At 34.2% G+C, this 23,055-nt stretch overlaps 1 protein-coding gene across 9 annotated transcripts in view; it reads right to left on the bottom strand.

The window, feature by feature from the left end:
• AGBL4 (AGBL carboxypeptidase 4) overlaps positions 1 to 23,055 on the bottom strand; it is a 1,457,272-nt gene that overhangs the window by 1,153,407 nt on the left and 280,810 nt on the right. For 5 of the 9 annotated variants that reach the window (XM_054666701.2, XM_009457345.5, XM_054666740.2 and 2 more), the window contains exon 3: positions 1,349 to 1,509. In XM_054666701.2, the coding sequence (XP_054522676.1) occupies positions 1,349 to 1,509 (161 nt within the window). The remainder of the gene's footprint in view (positions 1 to 1,348; positions 1,510 to 23,055) is intronic. The other 4 variants (XM_054666739.2, XM_063780628.1, XM_016939859.3 and 1 more) reach the window with 1 other exon arrangement.

Below are 23,055 nucleotides of genomic sequence, written 5' to 3'. Positions count from 1 at the left end.
CCTAAATTCAAGACACTGGCCACTGTCTGACACACAAGTCAAGTTGCAGTTGAGATAAAATGATGAGAAGCAAGCAATCAGGGGATAGAGCAAGCAGAATGGATTGACTCAGGAGAAGCTAAACTCCCTAGGAGAAGCTAAACTCCCTACTTTTTCCCAAATATACTAGCAAAAGACAACATAAAGTAAGAAGGTAGATGTTGGATTGCAGGACTATGCTTTCATCTGCTTAAAACAATCATAATCTCACTATGTGTACAAAGCTTGTACAGAGTCTTCCATGATCAGTTGTCTCAATATAACGGAATAGTAACTGATATCTTACGATTTGAGTTTTATTAATGTTCATTCAAGCATATGTTTTTAGTTCTCTTTATTTTCATCAATACTGTCTCTCTCATGAAAAATAGGATTCGAAAGTATTATAAAAACGTGCACTATTAAAAAAATGTAGCTGAAGAAATTATGGTTAAAAGCAGATTAATACGTTCAAAATACAAGTTGAGAATCCCTCATCTGGAAATCGAAAATCTAAAATGCTCCAAAATCCAAAACTTTTTGAGTACTGAAATGATGCCACAAATGGAAAATAATAGTTTGTCATGGACAAAATTATTCAAAGTATTGTATAAAATTACTTCCAGGCTATGTATACAAGATGTATATGAAATATAAATGAATTTCATGTTCAGACTTGGGTACCCTCCCCAAGATATTTCAGTATGTATTATATAAGCAAATATTTCAAAATCTGAAAAAAAACTGAAACACTTCTGGTCCCACGCGTTTAAGATAAGCTATACTCAACTTGTAAAAGCAAAGTCAGTACACAGAAGCACAAGCAAAAATATTTTCCAGAATCACTAGAGAGGGCTGTAAATATGGTTCCGAGTTTCCCAGCAGCCAAAGCAAAGGGAAAATAGGATCAGTTACAAGAATCATATTGTCTTAAAGATATAAACACTCTGTTGTACAGAAGAAAAGCTTTTCTTTTGAAACTGAGACTTGTGAGAAATGTTTCTCACAGATCTTTATAAAGAAGAGACAATAGAGAACAATACCCTTTGTAAACATAATAGCAAGTCTCTTCCAGTGTTTCCTTATAGTGTCCCTCAAGGAATCCTAACATATCATGCTAATGCTTCAATCAGTAAGGAACACTTTATTCTCAGATGAAATATTTGTATTATTTAATAACCATCAGATAACAAAAGTCAACATATTGTATATATATCTCTGTATCTCTTGAACCAAATCTGTATCATTGCTGTGGATAAACAAGAATATATTCTTAATATAGTCATTATTTTGATATTTCTAAAAGAAGACAAAAGCATATTATTCTTACCAAAACCACTCTGAAGGTATCCACTATTTCCCTCACCTGTGATTCTTTCACATTTTCAACAGTAAAGTTGAACCAGACTCGGAAGCGTGGATTACAGGTGTCCGGCCTAATGAACAGATCATACTCAAACTCAGAGACCTGGTCCACCCGGCCCAGGTTACCTGGTAATAAAAATTAAGAGAATTGGGTTTTAATAGAAGTTCATGCAGCTCAATGGTACACACATTTAAATATTATGCTCTCTGATAGTGGCATTTGTCAACATTCAGTACTTGAAGGTTCAGTGTTCACAATCCAAAGGGCTGCCAAGTCTGAATGTAGCCCAGAGTAAGAAAAGCTTTCAGCTAGGCCAGGCTGTGGTGCAAGCTTCTCTGCCTGGCCCTTCTGACCCAGATCCTTTTATGCTACAAGTGTCTTTGACAGACCAGGATATTATATAAAGCCTGTGGTAAGTCCCTATAAACCAAGAGAAGAATGGCAAACTTTGGTTTCTTACGTAGAAAAGTGAGGATGATAATACCTTATGTATTTTGTATTAAGCTTCATTGTATACAAACTACCTGTAATACATTGGATCTTGTTTAATTTTTACAACAGGCATATATGGTTTGTACTGAGCTTCTTATATCCTAAACTTCTATCAGAATATGTTAAAGAATATGTAGAGTAAGGTTTTAAACAAAAATTAGAAGTAATTGCTACATAAGAATAACACAATCATGAAACCTAATTTCCATTTTCTCCATCAACAGAACTAACAGTTATATAAAAAATGTGTAAACTTAGGTGTTATCTCCATTTTCCATATTGTCTCTCCTTTTTCTCACTGATATTCTAATGAGCAGTGAATTGTTAGAGAGGCAAGATATTTGTTACACAATGGTACTGAATTTGGAGTCAGAAGAACTAGTTTAGTTTTAGTTCTAGAACTAACTAAGCAACTTTAGACAATTCACTTAACCTCTTCCAACATCTGTTTCCTCAACTATAAAGTTAGAATCATATTAATAGAAACATGAAAATTTATTTCCATGCCAACTACTACGAACACTACTTGAAATTAACGTACACAATTTATATGAATATTAAGTTTTGATAGAAAATTAAAGTTTTCTGAGCATTTCTACAGACCACATACTGTCCTAAATGCTAAATGAACTAAACTATTTGATCCTCTCAACAACTCCTATGAGGTAGAGACCATTACTATCCCCATTTTACATCTGAGAAAACCAAGGTACAGAGAACTTACCCAAAGTTATACAGCAAGTAAACAAGTAAAAGTCACATTTGGGATTTGAATTCAAGGAACCTGGCTCTAACCACTAGACAATACAGATGTCTACCTAACAGAGCTGGTAGGAATAATAAACAAATAATATAAATTGAAAGCACATTTTAAGTGGTAAGGCTTAATAAAATTACTATTCTTAAAATAACAAGAAGTTGAAAAGGTACTTTTTTCCCTCTAAAAGTTCATGATATAAAAATTAAATATTAATATTCACTTCAATATTTAAAGAAATGCAGATTTTCATTTTGTTCTTCATACTAAAAAGGTATAAATGGGTTTTGATAAACAATATCTTAAAATTACTGTGGCATATAGTGTCCAATAATAATCCACCATATGTGTCTACAAATTTGTAGTTTCAAAATGATTTGACATCTTTTATATTATTAAATCCTCACCATGACCCAGTGATAGGTAAATTGAAACCCAGAAATGTTTAGTGCTTGCTTAAGTTCATGTTTTAAAGCACCAGGGTGAGACCATAAATTAAAGACTTCTGATTTCATTGTGTTTTTCTTTCAGAATCTACCATAGCTACAACCAATTCATTTATTAAGCCATTTAATCAGTAATTCATTCAAAAGGCACTATGCTTTGTGTTATAAAAGAGACTAGATAGTATCAAACATATACTTTCTTTGTGCTCACTAAGCTTATAGTCTCAAAGAATAGTGAACATCTGGTCTTTGGCCTTCTGCAACTACTCTGTTGACCTTCTTCATCATTCTTGTGATGAGCATTCTCTGTATGTGTGTATGTGTACATAAAAAATACTCTCCTTATACACAATTAAGTGCCAGTTTATGGCCTTCTGGAAATAACTATTTCAGAATAAGTTAATAATGCCTCCATATCATCTGGTTCTCTTTCATTAAATGAAACACAAGGAAAGAAAACAAACACAATCTAAAATACATAGGTAGGACAAATATAACACAGAACATAAGCTGTAGATTTTATACCCAAATATATCACTAAATGTGTTATATGTAAATGGATTAAAATTACAATTAAGACAAAGTGGATGAACCTGGAGTACATTATGCTAAGTTAAATAAGCCAGACGCAAAAAGAAAAATATTGCATGACTTCACTTATATGTAGAATCTGAAAGAAAAAAAGCCAAACACACAGAAACAGAAAATAAAATGGTGGTTACCAGGGGCAGATGGTGGTGGACAAAATGAGATATGTAGGTCAAAGAGTAGAAAATCACAGTTATGTATGATGACTAAACCTAGAGATCATGTACAGCATGAGGATTATAGTTAATAATATTATATAACATACTGGAAATGTGCTTAGAAAGTAGATTGTAGTTGCTTTTACCATGCATACATATACCAAAAAAGTTAACTATATGAGATAATGAATATGCTAATTTGCTTGACTTTGGTAGTCATTGCATTATGTATATCAAAACATAATGTTCTACGTCTTATATATATAAAATAAAATAATTTTTTAAATACACGACAAAAGTTTATTTTGGATATAATATCAACTATATGTTGCTTATAAACACAAGCTTTCCTTTTAGGAGCACAAAAAGATTGAAAATAAAAGACAAAAAGTTTTAACAGAAAAGCACTATTAATAAGAAAGCAAATGTAACTATACTTATATCAGACAACATAGACTATAAATCAAGTAACATTACTAGAAATGAATAGGGGTATTTCATTTTGAAAAAGGGTAATTCCACCAAGAACATATAAAAACATTAGATAGATAGATAGATAGATAGATAGATAGACAGACAGACAGATAGATCTTTAAAGTATGTAAGTAAAATTTGACAAAATTAAAACATAGATTAATCTAGAATCAAAATGAGAAATTTAACACACCAATATCCCTTACTGTAAAAAATACCAAAAGAAATATTCAGCAAAGGATTGAGATAATTTGAAAACATGATTTAAAAAATACCTAGTTTTAATTATGAAACACATTACATTTATGGAACTAAATAATATACATTCTTTTCAAATGTACATGATGTTCTTCTCAAAACTGATCATATGCTCGTCCATAAAGCAAGTCCCAACTAATTTCAAAGGAGTGATATCATACTGCATGTGTTCTCTCATTTAAGTAATAATATTTTAAACTAAATTGTGTTCAATATGTGAGAATCAAAATGTGTAAAATATAGCTAAATCCACTCTAAGATGTAAATTTATAACCATACATGCACATACATATACATATATAGTTACAGATGATTAATTTTTCAATGATTTACACATGCGGATAAAGATCAATGATCCATGCTTCTGTTTTAAAGAGGTAAAAAAAGATGGTATTTTCAAAACAAAAAGCAGAGGCAAGCAAAAAGAACAGAAAATGTTAAAAAAAATTATCTGAATGTACCCTAAAAATTTTAAATGTGAAAGTTTGATACTTTGAAATATACTTTTAATATTAAAAAACTCTTAACAAAGCTCACCAAGAAGAAATAAACCACATATTATTAATATCAAAATAATAAAAAGAGATTGAATTCATCAGGATGGTAAAATAGGTGGTTTTAGCTCTAATATCCCCAGATAAATACTGGTTTAATAACCATTCATGGTGGTGCCTGTAATCCCAGGTACATGGGAGGCTTAGGCAGCAGAATCACTTGCACCTAGGAGGTGGAGGATGTAGTAAGCCAAGATGGCGCCACTGCACTCCAGCCTGGATAACAGAGTGAGACTCTGTCTCAAAAAAAAAAATGTAATGCATACACATTAAGATTTGCTAAGAGAGTAGATCTTATGTTAAGTATTTTTATCACAAAAATAGTAATAATATATAAAGAAAGCAGAAGGAAACTTTTGGAGGTGATGGATATATTTATGGATAAGCCTGTGGTAATGGTTTCACAGATGTATAGTTATATAGTTATCTCCAAACTCATCAAATTGTATACAACAAATATGTGCAGCTTTTTGTGTGTCAATCATACCTCAAAAAAAGTGATTTAAAGAAAAAATAATACTTGGGGGAAAAGGAAAAAAGAGCAAAATAAACCCAAAGAAAGCAGAATAAAGATAATAATAAAGACAAGAGTAGAAATAAATGACATAGAGAATAGAAAACATTACTGAAAGCCAATAAACACAAAATTCTTCCTTTGAAGTGATCAACAAAAGTGACAACTTTAAATTGATTGGCTAACAAAAAAGAGAAAGGACTCTAATTTGTAAAATCAGAAATTAAACAGAGGACATACTATAACCAACTGTACGTCAAAAAATTAAATAACCTAAATGAAATGGCATTTGTCGTTTTAACAGAAAAGCACTATCAATAAGAAGCAAATGTAACTATACTTATATCAGACAACATAGACTATAAATCAAGTAACATTACTAGAAATGAATAGCGGTATTTCATGATGAAAAAGAGTAATTCCACCAAGAACATATAAAAACATTAAATAGATAGATAAAGTATGTTGTCTGGAAAGACAACAAACAAAGTTGACTAAAAATAAATATGGATATCTGAATAGATCTAAAACAAGTAGTATTAAATTAATAATCAAAAAACTTCCCACCAGGAAAATTCTATGTCCAAATGTTTTCACAGATAAATTCTGTAAAATTAAAACTTGTTAAAAAATTAACACCAATTCTTGACTGGGTGTGGTGGCTCACACCTGTAATCCCAGCACTTTGGGAGGCCAAGGCAGGCAGATTACAAGGTCAAGAGATCGAGAACATCCTGGCCAACATGGTGAAAACTCGTCTCTACTAAAAATACAAAAATGAGCTGGGCATAGTGGTGCATGCCTGTAGTCCCAGCTACTCCGGAGGCTGAGGCAGGAGAATCACTTGATCCCGGGAGGCAGAGGTTGCAGTGAGCCAAGATCGTGCCACTGCACTCCAGCCTAGTGATAGAGCGAGGCTCCGTCCCAAAAAAATAAAATAAAATAACACCAATTCTTAACAAACTCTTGCCAAAAAAAATTGAAGAAAAGATAACACTTCCAAACTCATTCTATGAAACCAGGATTACCTGGATCCTAAAATCAGATGGAGAGATCATGATGACAAAAACAAAAACAATAACAAATAAAAAATACAGAACAACATCCCTATAAATATAAACTCAAAATTCTTCAAAGAAATACTAACAAACTGAATCTAGCAACATAAAAAATGATTATACACCATGACAGGTGAGATTTATCCCAGAAATTCAAAGTTGGTACAACACACGAAAATCAACTAATGCAATATAACACATTATTAAAATAAAGACCAAAAACACAAGGATCATCTAATAGATGCATAAAAAAAATCTGACAAAATCTTACACATTTCATGATAAGAATACTCAAGACGAACACAAGGGACCTTCCTCAAACTCATAAAGAGTATATTTGAAAAACACACAGCTAACAGCCCACTTAATGGTGAAAGACTGAACATTATCCCTCTAAGATCAGGGAGAAGATAAGCATCTTTGCTTTTGCCATTTCTATTCAAAATTGTTGTGGAGATTCCAGGAAGGACAAGTATGCCAGAAAAAAAAGCATTCATATTGAAAAGGAAGAAATAAAATTATTTCTATTTGCAGATGACATAATTTTTATGCAGAAAAACCTAAGGAATCCACATACCAAAAAAAAACTATTTGAGCTAAAAAACAATTTCAGTAAAGTTTCAGAATAAAATCCATATACAAAATGAATTGTATCTCTATATGCCAGCAATGAACATTCTGAAAATAAAATAAACAATTCCATTTACAATAGCATCAAAATAATACTTAGTATAAGTTAACAAAAGAAATGCCAATAGATTTAATTCAAGAAGGCAAGGTTCTTTTAACACTTAAAAAGCAAGCAACATAATTCACCATATGGACAAAATAAAGGAGAATAACCTTAAGATTATTTCAGTAGATGCTGAAAAAACATTTGACAAATTCCACACACATTCATGATTTAAAAAAAAAAACACTTCCATCAAACTTCAACTAGTACGAAACTTCCTGATACTGACAAAGGGCATGAAATGAAAACAAAAATGTAGCACTAATATCATACTTAATGGTACAATATTTAATTATTTATCCGAGATCAAGTATGTAGGGTGTCCTTCTATTCAACATTTTTATAAAGACCCAAGCTATTGCAATAGAGCAAGAAAAACAAATAAAAGACATAAAGATTAGGAAAGAGGAAATAATACTAGAACTTTCCTTACTTACAGATGAGAGTGTTATTTACATAGATTTTTCTATGTAAAGAATAGAAAATTGACAACATAACTACTTGTGCCAATAAATAAATTTAGCAAAGTCACGAAGTGAATATATGAAAATAACTGCAGTAGCAACAAGCAATGGCACTACCAGCAAAAAATTAAAAATAAAATTTTAAGGATCCCATCCATGGTTGAAACAAAAAACCACAAGATACCTAGAAATAAATCTAACCAAAGATATCCAAGTCTTTTGCACTAAAAACTACAAAATATTATCGAGAGAATTTGAAGAATACCTTAAAATGGTATTTCTCCCCAATGTATGTATATAGATTCAGAGGAACCACAATCAAATTCTGGAAGCCTTTTTGTAGAAATTGATTATCTCATTCTACATTGTACGCAAAAATGTAATATAATATCATAAAAGCAATTTTAGTGAAAACTGTTATAAATTTAGTAATCGAGACAGTTTGGTATTTCAAAATGATAGACCTTTACATGTATGAAACAGAATGGAGAGTACAGAAATAGGCCCACATATTTATGAGCAATTTACTTTAACAAAGATGACAAGGAAATTTAATAAAGAGGTAAGTATTTTAATGAGTAATGTTCAATATAAATAATTAACCCTTACAGAAAATCTTATACAAAAATTACCTCAAAATGGATCATAGACACAAATGTAAAACCCAAAATTATAACATGTGTAGAAGAAAATATAAAAGAATGATACTGCCTAGGTTTTCTTCTAGGGTTTTTATTGTTCTAGGTCTTACCTTTAAATTTTTAATACATCTTGAGCTAATTTTTGTATAAGGTGTAAAAAAGGGGTACAGTTTCAGTTTTCTGCATATGGCTAGCCAGTTTTCCCAACACCATTTATTAAATAGGGAATCCTTTCCCCATTGCTTGTTTTTGTCAGGTTTGTCAAAGATCAGATGGTTGTAGATGTGTGGTGTTATTTCTGAGGCCTCTGTTCTGTTCCATTGGTCTATATATCTGTGTTGGTACCAGTACCATGCTGTTGGGGTTACTGTAGCTTTGTAGCATAATTTGAAGTCAGGTACTGTGATGCCTCCAGCTTTGTTCTTTTGCTTAGGATTGTTTTGAATATACAGGATCTTTCTTGGTTCCATACGAAATTTAAAGTAGTTTTCTAATTCTGTGAAGAATGTCAATGGTAACTTGATGGGAATAGCACTGTATCTATAAATTACTTTGGGCAGTATGGCCATTTTCACAATATTGATTCTTCCTATCCATGAGCATGGAATGTTTTTCCACTCGTTTGTGTCCTCTCTTATTTCCTTGAGCAGTGGTTTGTAGTTCTACTTAAAGAGGTCCTTCACATCCCTTGTAAGTTGTATTCCTAGGTATTTTATTCTCTTTTTAACAACTGTGAATAGGAGTGAACTCATGATTTGGCTTTCTGTTTGTCTGTTGTTGGTGTGTAGGAATGCCTGTGAGTTTTGCACATTGATTTTGTATCCTGTGACTTTGCTGAAGTTATCAGGTTAAGAATATTTTGAGCTGAGATGAGGGGATTTTCTAAATATACAGCCATGTCATCTGCAAACAGAGATAATTTGACTTCCTCTCTTCCTATTTGAATACCCTTTATTTCTTTCTCTTGCCTGATAGCCCTAGCCAGAACTTTCAATACTATGTTGAACAGGAGTGGTGAGAGAAGGCATCCTTGTATTGTGCCAGTTTTCAAAGATAATGTTTCCAGCTTTTGGTCATTCAGCATGATATTGGCTGTGGGTTTGTCATAAATTGCTCTTATTATTTTCAGATACATTCCATCATTACCTAGTTTATTGAGTTTTTTTTTTTTTTACCATGAAAGGGTGTTGAATTTTATCGAAGGCCTTTTGCATCTATTGATATAATCATGTGGTTTTTGTCATTGGTTCTGTTTATGTGATGGATTATGTTCATTGATTTGCGTATGTTGAACCAGCCTTGTATCCCAGGGATGAAGCCAACTTGATCGTGGCAGATAGGCTTTTCAATGTGCTGCTGGATTCAGTTTGCTAGTATTTTATTGAGGATTTTCCCATCTATGTTAATCAGGGATATTGGCCTGAAATTTTCTTTTTGTTTTTTTGTCGTGTCTGCCAGGTTTTGGTATCAAGATGAGGCTGGACTCATAAAATGAATTGCAGAGGAGTCCCTGTTTTTCTATTGTTTGAAATAGTTTTAGAAGGAATGGTACCAGTTCCTCTTTGTACTTCTGGTGGAATTCGGCTGTGAATCTGTCTAGTCCTGGGCTTTTATTGGTTGGTAGGCTCTTAATTACTGCCTCAACTTCAGAACATTTTATTGGTCTAATTCAGGGATTTGACTTCTTCCTGGTTTAGTCTTGGGAGGGTGTTGTGTCCAGGAATTCATCCATTTCTTCTAGATTTTCTAGTTTATCTGCATAGAGGTGTTTAAATTAATCTCTGATGGTAGTTTGTATTTCTGTGGGGTCAGTGGTGATATCCCCTTTATCATTTTTTATTGTGTTTATTGTATTCTTCTCTCTTTTCTTCTTTATTAGTCTGGCCAGCAGTCTATCTATTTTGTTAATCTTTTCAAAAAACCAGCTACTACATTCATTGATTTTTTGAAGGGTTTTTCATCTCTATCTCCTTCAGTTCTGCTCTGATATTAGTTATTTCTTGTCTTATGCTAGCTTTTGAATTTGTTTCCTCTTGCTTCTCTAGTTCTTTTCATTGTGATGTTAGGGTGTCGATTTCAGATCTTTCCTACTTTCTCATGAGGGCATTTAGTGCTATAAATTTCCCTCTAAACACTGCTTTAGCTGTGTCCCAGAGATGCTGGTACGTTGTCTCTTTGTTCTCATTGGTTTCAAAGAACTTCTTTATTTCTGCCCTAATTTTATTTACCCAGTAGTCACTCAGGAGCAGGTTGTTCAGTTTCCATGTAGTTGTATGGTTTTGAGTGAGTATCTTAATCTTGAACTCTAATTTGATTGCACTGTGGTCTGAAAGACTGTTTCTTATGATTTCTGTTCTTTTGCATTTGCTGAGGAGTGTTTTACTTCCAATTAAGTGGGCAATTCTAGAATAACTGTTATGTGGTGCTGAGAAGAATGTATATTCTGTTGATTTGGGGTGGAGAGTTCTGTACATGTCTATTAGGTCTGCTTGGTCCACAGCTGAGTTCAAGTCTTGAATATCCTTATTAATTTTCTGTCTCGTTGATCTGTCTAATATTGACAGTGGGGTGTTAAAGTCTCCCACTATTACTGTGTGGGAGTCTGTCTCTTTGTAGGTCTCTAAGAACTTGCTTTAAGAATTGGGTGCTACTGTATTGGATGCATATATATTTAGGATAGTTAACTCCCTTGTTGCGTTGATCCCTTTACCCTTATGTAATGCATTTCTTTATCTTTTTTATCTTTGTTGACTTAAAGTCTGTTTTATCAGAGACTAGGATTGCAACCCCTGCTTTTTTTTTCTTATCATTTGGTTGGTATGTATTCCTAAATCCCTTTATTTTGAGCCTATGTGTGTCTTTGCACATGAGATGGGTCTCATGAATATAACACAAAGATGGATCTTGACCCTTTATCTAATTTGCCAGTCTGTGTCTTTTAACTGGGGCATTTAGCCCATTTACATTTGAGGTTAGTATTGTAATATGTGATTTTGATCTTGTCATTATGATCCTAGCTGGTTATTTTGACTACTGGTGGAAGCAGTTTCTTCATAGTGTCGATGGTCTCTACATTTTGGTATGGTTTTCCAGTGGCAGGTAGAGGTTTTTCCTTCCCATATTTAGTGCTTCCTTCAGGAGCTCTTGTATGGCAGGCCTGGTGGTGACAAAATTCCTCAGCATTTGATTGTCCGTAAAGGATTTTATTTCTCCTTCACTTATAAAGCTTAGTTTGGCCAATATGAAATTCTGAGTTGAAAATTCTTTTCTTTAAGAATGTTGAGTATTGGCCCCCACTATCTTCTGGCTTGTAGGGTTTCTGCAGAGACATCCCCTGTTAGTCTGATGGGCTTCCTTGTGTAGGTAACCTAATCTTTCTTTCTGGCTGCCCTTAACATTTTTTCCTTCATTTCAACCTTGATGAATCTGATGATTATGTGTCTTGGGGTTGCTCTTCTTGAGAAGTATCTTTGTGGTGTTCTCTGTATTTCCAGAATTTGAATGTTGACCTGTTTCACTAGGTTGGGGACGTTCTCCTGGATAATATCCTGAAGAGTGTTTTCCAACTTGGTTCCATTCTCCCCCTCATTTTCAGGTACACCAATCAAATGTAAATTTGGTTGTTTCACACAGTCCCATATTTCTTGAAGGCTTTATTCATTCCTTTTCATTCTTTTTACTCTAATCTTGTCTTCACATTTTATTTCATTAAGTTGAGCTTCAATATCTGATATACTTTCTTCTGCTTGAACAATTCGGCTATTGATATTTGTATATGCTTCACACAGTTCTCGTCCTGTGTTTTTCATCTCCATCAGTTCATTTATGTTCTTCTCTAAACTGGTTATTCTAGTTAGCAGCTCCTGTAACCTTTTATCAAGGTTCTTAACTTCCTTGCATTGGGTTAGAATATGCTCCTTTAGCTCAGAAGAGTTTGTTATTACCTACCTTCTGAAGCCTACTTCTGTCAATTCATCAAACTCATTCTCCATCCAGTTTTGTTCCCTTGCTGGCGAGGAGTTGTGATCCTTTGGAGGAGAGGAGATGTTCGGTTTTTTGAATTTTCAGCCTTTTTGCACTGGTTTTTCCTCATCTTCATGGATTTATCTACATTTACTCTTTGATGTTGGTGACCTTTGGATGGGATTTTTGCGTGGGCATCCTTTATGCTGATGTTGATGCTATTGCTCTCTGTTCGTTAGTTTTCCTTTTAACAGCCAGGCCCCTATTCTGAAGCTCTGCTTGAGTATACTGGAGGTCCACTCTAGACGCTGTTTGCCTGGGTATCACCAGCGGAGCCTGCAGAACAGCAAAGATTGCTGCCTGCTCCTTCCTCTAGAACCTTCCTCTCCCAGAGCGACACCTGCCAAATGCCAGCCAGAGCTCTACTGTATGAGGTGTCTATCGACCCCTGCTGTGAGGTGTCTCTCATGCAGGAGGCACGGTGGTCAGGGACCCAATTGAGGAGGCACTCTGTCTCTTAGCAGAGCTCAAGTGCTGTGCTGGGAGATCTGCTGCTCTCTTCAGAGCTGGCAGGCAGGAAGGTTTATATCTGCTGAAGCTGTGGCCATAGCTGCCCCTTCCTCCAGGAGCTCTGTCCCCGAAAGATGGGAGTTTTATCTATAAGCCCCCGACTGGGGCTGCTGCCTTTCTTTCAGAGATGCCCTGCCCAGAGAGGAGGAATCTAGAGAGGCAGTCTGGCTACAGCAGCTTTGTAGCACTGCGGTGGGCTCTGCCCAGTCTGAACTTCCCGGAGGCTGTGTTTATACTGTGAGGGAAAAACCACCTACACAAGCCTCAGCAATGGTGGACGGCCCTTTCCCCACCAAGCTCAAGTGTCCCAGGACAACTTCAGGTTGCTCTGTTGGCAGCGAGAATTTCAAGCCAGAGAATCTAGGAAATACCATTCAGGACATAGACATGGGCAAAGACTTCATGACTAAAACACCAAAAGCAATGGCAACAAAAGCAATGGCAAACACCAAAAGCAATGGCAACAAAAGCCAAAATTGATAAATGGGATCTAATTAAACCAAAGAGCTTCTGTACAGCAAAAGAAACTATCATCAGAGTGAATAAAATGGGAGAAAATGTTTGCAATCTATCCATCTGACAAAGGGCTAATATCCAGAATCTACAAGGAACTTAAACAAATTTACAAGAAAAAAACAAAGAACCCCATCAAAAAGTGGCTGAAGGATATGAACAGATACTTCTCAAAAGAAGACATTTATGCAGCAAACAAACATATGAAAAAAAGCTCATCATCAATGGGCATTAGACAATGAATATCAAAACCAAAATAGATACCATCTCACGCCAGTTAGAATGGCAATCATTAAAAAGTCAGGAAATAACAGATGCTGGAGAGGATGTGGAGAAATAGGAATGCTTTACACTGTTGGTGGGAGTGTAAATTAGTTCAACCATTGTGGAAGACAGTGTGGCAATTCCTCAAGGATCTGGAACCAGAAATACCATTTGACCCAGTAATCCCATTACTGGATATATACCAAAAGGATTACAAATAATTCTACTATAAAGACACATGCACACATATGTTTATTGAGGCACTGTTCACAATAGCAAAGACTTGGAACCAACCCAAATGCCCATCAATGATAGACTGGATAAAGAAAATGTGGCACATATACACCATGGAATACTATGCAGCCATAAAAAGGATGAGTTCATGTCCTTTGAAGGGACATGTATGAAGCTGGAAACCATTATTCTCAGCAAACTAACACAGAAACAGAAAACCAAACACCGCAAGTTTTCACTCATAAGTGGGAGTTTAAAAATGAGACCATATGGGTACAGGGAAGGGAACATTACACACTGGGCCTGTTGGAGGTTGTGGGGCAAGGGGAGGGATAGCATTAGGAGAAATACCTAATGTAGATGACAGGTTGATGGGTGCAGCAAACCACCATGGCCCATATATACCTATGTAATAAACCTGCACGTTCTGCACATGTATCCCAGAATTTAAAGTATAATTAAAAAAAAAAAATGAATAAATAATTTTAAAATTTTAAAAAAATATATAATAGAAAATTCTTTGTGACCTTTGAGTAGGCAAAGATTTCTTAGAAAGAACATAAAAAGCATAAACTATATTTTAAAAAACTAATAAACTGAACTTCATAAGCAGATACCAAAAATCACTTTACCTCTTTAGTTCTCTGAAAGGCAGTATTAAGAAATGAAAAACAAAGACACAGACTAACAGAAGATACTTGTTACACAGAAAAAGAACTTGTATCTTGAATATACAAAGAACTCTTATGAAGCAAAAAATTAAATTAAAATTAAAAAATAAGCAAAAGATCTAAACACTCAGAAAAAGAAAAAAAGATTTATGAGTTGCCAGGAAGCATATAAAATGTTACTACACATCACTTATTATCAGAAAAATGCATATTAAAACCACAAAGGAATACTACTGCACACCCATAGAATAGTTAAAAAATAAAAACATAATAAACAATAGAAAATTTGGCCCCACCAAGCGATAACAAGGATGTGAAGCAACTGGAAGTTTCATACGTTTCCAGTGAAAATGTAAAAGGACGATCACTTTGCAAAACCATTTGATAATTTCTCATAAAGGTAAATGTACACCAATTATATGACCTAGCTGGTCACAGATATCTAACCAAGAAAAAAATTAAAAACTGTGTTTACACTAAGACTTGTAAATAAATGCTCATAGAAACTTTATTTGTAATAGCTGAAAACTGGAAACAACCTAAATGCCTTTCAGTAGGTTGAATGGATAAACACATATTTGTACAATGAAATAGTGCTAAGCAAGAAAAAGAAATGAATTATCAATACATACAACATGGATCAATCTCAAATCATTATGTCAAAATAAAAAGGTCACACAAAACAAGGTACATAATGAATTCCATTTATTCACGAAAATGCAAATTCACATTTATGGATAGAAAGGAATGATCAGTGTTTATCTGGGTGGAAAGGGGGATATATTATGAAGGAGCCTGAGAAATCTTGCAGACGCTGGATATATTTGCTCTCTTGATTGTGGCGACAGTTTCCTAAGTGTATGCATATGTCAAAATACATCAAATTTTACACTTTAAATATGTTCAGTTTAATGTTGCTCAGTTACACAGTACTTTAATAATTTTAAAAAATACTTATACCTCTCCACTATCTCATTTTCCCTTGGAATGTCCCAGAAATAACAGCTATCTTAAATTTAGTGTTTCCCTTTTACATGCATTTTTTGAAATAAGTATTATGCACAGTATAATGGTTACATACAGGGACTGTAAAGCCAGACAACATGAGCTGTAAATCTGTCTCTATCACTTAATAGCTTTGTTTCTTTGGAAAAATTAATTCATTTTTATGTGCCTCAATTTACTGACTATAATGGGATGATAATAGTACTTTTTTCACAGGGTTATTGTTAGTATTAAGTGACTGAATTTATATAAATAGCTAGAAGAGTATTTGTCAAATAGTAAATTATAGTTATGCCATATAATATAAAACCAGGTAGATATTAAATTGAACATGAAATAATTGTTAATAATATGGTACAATAGTAAGGCAAAATATGATAAGGATGGTTAGGAATATGGGCTCTGGTTCATCCATGTTGTTCCAAAGGGTAAGATCTCCTTTTTAAAGGATGAATAATATTCCATTGAATAATACCCCATAATTTTGTTAACTATTCATCTATCAACAGACACCTTGGTTAAGTAAAATAAGTTAGACACAAAAAGAAAAATACTGCATGATCTCACTTATATATGGAATCGTCTTTTTAAAAGTTGAATACATAGAAACAAACAGTAGAATGGCAGTTACCAGAGATGGGGGTGGGGGCAGGGAATGAAGAATGGGGAGATAAAGATCAAAAATATAAAAGTTGCAGTTATGTAGGATGAATAAGTCTAGAGATATAATGTATAACATGAGGACTATAGTTAATAATATTGCATATTGAAAATTTGCTGAGAGTAGATTTTAGTAGCTCTTACCACCAAAAAAAGTAACTGTGAGATAACAGATATGACAATTTTCATGATTATAGAAACCATTTCACTAATGTATGTATATGAAAAAGAAAGTTGTACATCTTAAATGTGTACAATTTTTTTAAAAAGAAGAATATGGGCTTTGGGTTAGACCACTTGGATTGAATCTCAGCTCTACCACTTAGTATCTGGGTTATCTTGAGTATGTTTCTTGTTTCTTACTTTCTTTGTGCTTTAGTTTTTTCATCTTTAAAAGATGAATAATGACAGCACCTTCTTCTTAGGGTTGAATTAAACAACTTGACCTAAAAGCATGTGGAGTAGTGTCCTAAGCACAGAACAAACATTCAATAACATTAACTATTAGTAGTAGCATACATTCAGAAGTAATATATAGTTGCCTCCAACAATTCAGTGTTATGTCTTCAAGTAAAAGTAACGTATATTAAATGTAAATTAATGGTTTGTATTTTTTTTATTTATTCAGGCTCATAGGAGAAACATTTTTTATCTTTGCAAAAAGATATTGTAAATTCACTGGACATAAGCCTACTCTTCATTGCTATTTGTCGCCTATTTCTCTGTTCTTTTATTCATTCCTAACATGTTTTCATCAATTTAGATAACTCAGTGAGAATATCCTATGGATTTCATTTTAAAAGACTGCACTTAACAATAACTAATGTGCCTTTTGTAAACTCCAAGCTTACAGGGGCTGAAAAGTTTATTTTTGCTATTAATTTCCACGGCACCTTCTCTCATGTTAACACCTTGTCTTATTTAGCAATTCATTAACATGGATAGTTCTATACAATTCATTGACAGATTCATTTTTGATCATTTTATTTTTAATGTTTTATAAGTATCAAAAATAGTAATATATCCACATTATTTGATCAGTTACATACTAATAGTAGCTGTAATAAACTAATCCAAGCAAATTGTTTTATTCAGTAGCTTTTATGTATTAAAAAATTCTTTGAATATTTATATATACCATATACATATATATACACACACATACATAAACAGATTTTGTTGTGAAAAAGCATAATATGTTGATCAATAAAAGACTTTCAAGCAAAAAAGAAATACTGTATTTTTAGGATAATTCTTTGGAGAAACTAAAAAGGAAATTATGAGTCTTGTACAAAGGAGAAACAATGTAAAATTTCTGCTTAGAAAAGTCTCCTCATTTATTTTTTAAGAGCTAGGGTATTTGTATATTGCTCAGGCTAGACACAAACTCCTGAGTTCAAGGGATCTCCTACCTCAGCCTACAGAGTAGCTGGGAATACAGGCATGTGCCACTGTGCCTGGCTTTACTTCTAAATGGATTTTAACCACGAACAACTACATAGTCTTTACCATATGCCAAACACTCCTAACTGCACTCTCTAAACACTCTTCTAATTGCCAAATTAACTTAATATATTTAAATATCATGACTATGCCAAGACGTAGACTGTGTTAGTCATTTCATTTTAGTACGTGGAAACCGAAATACTGAGAGATTAAATAATTTACTTAAGGTCATAAAGCTAAGGAAGTAATTCACAGAAACTGAATACGAATCCAGGTACTCCCGCTTGATTGCCTGATATTTTAAAATAGATTTTAGGGTGCAAGAGCAGTTTTGTAACATGGATATATTGCATAGGGGTGATGTCTGGATTTTCAGTGTAGCCATCACCTAAATAGTGTAAATTGTACTGATTAAGTAATTTATTTTCTCTCGTCCCCCTCCAAAGCATCCACTCTTATAATTCTCCAATATCTATTATCCTATACATTGGAGAATGTCCATGTATACACATTATTTAGCTCCTACTTATAAATGAAAACAAGAGGTGTTTGACTTTATGTTTCTGAGTTATTTCACTTAAGATAATGGTCTCCAGTTCCATCTATGCTGCTACAAAAGACATGACTTTACTGTTTGTTATAGTTGAGTAGTATTTACCTACACATGCAAATATTTACACATCACATTTTCTTTGTCCAATCATCCATTCATGGACTCTTGGATTGATTCCATTATCTTTGCTATTGTAAATAATGCTGCAATAAACATACAACTACAGGTTTATTTTTGATGAAATTATTTCTTTTCATTTGGGTAGATACTCAGGAATGGGATTACTGGATTCAGTGGTAGCTCTATTTTTAATTCTTTGAGAAATCTCCATACTGTTTTCCATAGAGATTGCACTAATTTACTTTTTCACCAACAGTGTATAACCATTCTCTTTTCTATGCATCCTCACTAGCATCTATTATTTTTTGACTTTTTATTTAATTTTTAAAAATTTTTTCAATTATACTTTAAGTTCTGGGATACATGTGCAGAATGTGCAGGTTTGTTACATAGGTATACACATGCCATAGTGGTTTGCTGCACCCATCAACCCGTCATCTACATTAGGTATTTCTCCTAATGCTATCCCTCCCCTAGCCCCCCAGCCCCAACAGGCTCTGATGTGTGATGTTCCCCTCCCTGTGTCCATGTGTTCTCATTGTTCAGCTCCCACTTATGAGTGAGAACACGTGGTGTTTGGTTTTCTGTTCCTGTGTTAGTTTGCTGAGAAGGATGGTTTCCAGTTTCATGCATGTCCCTTCAAAGGACATGTACTCATCCTTTTTTATGGCTGCATAGTATTCTATGGTGTATATATGCCACATTTTCTTTATCCAGTCTATCATTGATGGGCATTTGGGTTGGTTCCAAGTCTTTGCTATTGTGAACAGTGCCACAATAAACATAAACGTGCATGTGTCTTAATAGTAGAATGATTTATAATCCTTTGGGTATGTACCCAGTTATGGGATTGCTGGGTCAAATGGTATTCTGGTTCCAGATCCTTGAGGAATTGCCACACTGTCTTCCACAATGGTTGAACTAATTTACACTCCCACCAACAGTGTAAAGCATTCCTATCTCTCCACATCCTCTCCAGCATCTGTTGTTTCCTTTTAATGATCACCATTCTAACTGGCATGAGATGGTATCTCATTGTGGTTTTGATTTGTATTTCTCTAATGACCAGTGATGATGAGCCTTTTTTCATATGTTTGTTAGCCACTAAAATGTCTTCTGAGAAGTATCTGTTCATATCCTTCACCCACTTTTTGATGAGGTTGTTTGTTTTTTCTCATAAATTTAAGTTCCTTGTAGATTCTGGATTTTGGCCCTATGTCATATGGATAGATTGCAAACATTTTCTCCCATTTTGTAGGTTGCCTGTTCACTCTGATGATAGTTTACTTTGCTGTGCAGAAGCTCTTTAGTCTAATTAGATCCCATTTGTCTATTTTGGCTTTTGTTGCCATTGTTTTTGGTGTTTTAGTCATGAAGTCGTTGCCCATGCCTATCTCTTGAAAGGTATTGCCTAGGTTTTCTCCTAGGGTTTTTATGGTTTTAGGTCTTATGTTGAAGTCTTTAATCCATCTTAAGTTAATTTTTGTATAAGGTGTAAGGAAGGGGTCCAGTTTCAGTTTTCTGCATATGGCTAGCCAGTTTTCCCAACATCACTTATTAAATAAGGAATCCTTTCCCCATTGCTTGTTTTTGTCAGGTTTGTCAAAGATCAGATGGTTGTAGATGTGTGGAGTTATTTCTGAGGCCTCTGTTCTGTTCCATTGGTCTATATATCTGTTTTGGTACCAGTACCATGCTGTTTTGGTAACTGTAGCCTTGTAGTATAGTTTGAAGTCAGGTAGCGTGATGCCTCCAGCTTTCTTCTTTTTCCTTAGGATTGTGTTGGCTATGCAGGCTCCTTTTTGGTTCCGTATGAAATTTAAACTAGTTTTTTTCTAATTGTGTGAAGAAAGTCAATAGTAGCTTGATGGAGATAACCAGGCGAAAATAAAATACTGGAAAACCAAATCCACAAGCACATCAAAAAGCTTATCCATCACAATCAAGTCAGCTTCATCCCTGGCATGCAATGCTGGTTCAACATACGCAAATCAATAAACATAATCCATTACATAAACAGAACCAATGACAAAAACCACATGATTATCTCAATAGATGCAGAAATGGCATTCAACAAAATTCAACAGTGCTTCATGCTAAAAACTCTCAGTAAACTAGGTATTGATGGAACGTATCTCAAAATAATAAGAGCTATTTATGACAAACCCACAGCCAATATCATACTGAATGGGCAAAAACTGGAAGCATTCCCTTTGAAAACAGGCACAAGACAAGGATGCCCTCTCTCACCACTCCTATTCAACATAGTGTTGGAAGTTCTCTCCAGGGCAATCAGGCAAGAGAAAGAAATAAAGGTATTCAATTAGGAAAAGAGGAAGTCAAATTGTCCCTGTTTGCAGATGATATGATCATAGATTTAGAAAACCCCATCGTCTCAGCCCAAAATCTCCTTAAGCTGATAAGCAACCTCAGCAAAATCTCACGATACAAAATCAATGTGCAAAAATCACAAGCATTCCTATACACCATTAATAGACAAACAGAGAGCCAAATCATGAGTTAATTCCCATTCACAACTGCACCACTGCTCAAGGAAATAAGAAAGGACACATACAAATGAAAAAATGTTCCATGCTTATGGATAGGAAGAATCAATATCGTGAAAATGGCCATATTTCCCCATGTAATTTGTAGATTCAATGCTATCCCCATCAAGCTACCATTGACTTTTTAATAGTAGCCATTCTGGCTTTTGTGAGATGGTATCTCATTGTGGCTTAGCATTTTATTCAGAGTAAATATCAAAGTTTTAAAATATTCTATATGAGCTGCCCCTCTTCATGTGTCTGACCTCATCTCCTATTATTATCACTTTACTTGGCTTCCTTCAAGTAATTGCTCAAATTTCACTTCCTCAATAAGGCCAACTTTACCACCATATTAAATAATGCCAAATACCCTTTTCCTACATCCTGATTCCTCTCACCTGCCCTAGTTTTCCCACAGCGCTCACTACATCGAAGTATATTACTAAAATTACTTATTTACTATGACTATTGTTTATTTCTATCCCCTCTAGTAAGAATGTACGTTCTTTGAGGAAAAGAATCTTTCTTGTTTTGTTTATTGTTATATCGGCAGCACCTGTAGTAGTGTCTGGCCTAACTAGATATTCAATAAATCTCTGTTGAGCAAATGTATACATAAAAGCTAACTATAAAAGTTGTTAAGTAAAATAAGTTACAGAGTCATTGAGGTAATATATTAAAGCTCTATTTCAGGCCAGACTTAGTGCAGGGAACCAGAATACAAATGCGAATATATCAGTCCTTGCTATCATGAAGCTAACGATCAAGCTGGAGCAATAGTCACAAAAGTAGATAACTTCAATCCAAAACATCAAGTGCTGTTGGGATGGATGAAGAAATGATGGAAGGATGCCCAGAGTAAACCATAAGATGCTATGTAAAAGTGGGTGATATGGTTCGGATGTTTGTCCCCTCCAAATCTCATGTTGAAATGTGATTCCCAATGTTAGAGGTGGGGAGAGGTAGGAGGTGATGGGTCATAAGGGAGGATCTTTCATGAATGGTTTAGCATTATCCCCTTGGTGAGAAGTGAGTTCTCACACAGTTAGTTCGCACAAGGTCTTACTGCTTAAAAGAGTGTAGCATCTCACCATTTCTCTCTCTTTGGCTCCTACTCTTACCATATGATGTGCTGGCTTCCCCTTTACCTTCTGCCATGATTGCTGCAGAAACCCTCACCAGAAGCAGATGCTGGTACCACACTTCCTGTATAGCCTACAGAACTATGAGCCAAGATAAAACTCTTTTCTTCATAAATTGCCCAATCTCATATATTTATTTGCAGCAATGTAAGAACAGACTAATACAACAAATTATTATTATATCTACACTAAAAGAAACATAAACTGGTCAAAATGAAAAGCTATAAGAATCTTCAGTAATGGATCTTTAATTGTGAAAATTAATTTTTCTGTTCATCCATTGACAGTTATTTTGAGATTTCAGTAAATTTAAACTGCATATGTAAAAATTCTTGTCATTTAAATGTTGGCTTATTTTCTATTAAACTTATATTATAAGTTGATTTTCAGAATAATGAGGATATCTGCTTTTCTTCTTTATTTTGTCTGTATTTTCTTCTTTATTCCAAGAATATAAAGAAGATCCTGTAAAAAACATTTCCCTCTACAAAAAATTTGTAAGCTTTCTATTTTCAGAAAGAAAAACGACATAAAATAATTTATTTTTCTTTCTCTATTCTAAAAGTGTTTGATGCATTTCTTTCTCCAGATGTCTTACACAGAAGAGTCTTATCTGAAAACTATCTTAAGTTATCCAGGAGTGAGACAAAGAACAACATGTATCTAAAAATGTTAATTGAAATGCCCATTAGAATAGGTACATTGGGTCAGGTGGTCCTTGCAAGTGGCCCTCTGCAGCCTCTTTCAATTATGTGATTCTATAAAAGAAGGAAACCCAAATCCTACAAGTAATCATACAAGTGGCTATCACTGGAATAGGAAATAAAGATGAGGAGCCCCTGGA

Source organism: Pan troglodytes, chromosome 1, assembly GCF_028858775.2.
Source record: "Pan troglodytes isolate AG18354 chromosome 1, NHGRI_mPanTro3-v2.0_pri, whole genome shotgun sequence".
NCBI lineage: Eukaryota > Metazoa > Chordata > Mammalia > Primates > Hominidae > Pan > Pan troglodytes.
Note: the sequence above shows the minus strand (reverse complement) of the source record. Positions and strands in the feature narration are given on the sequence as shown.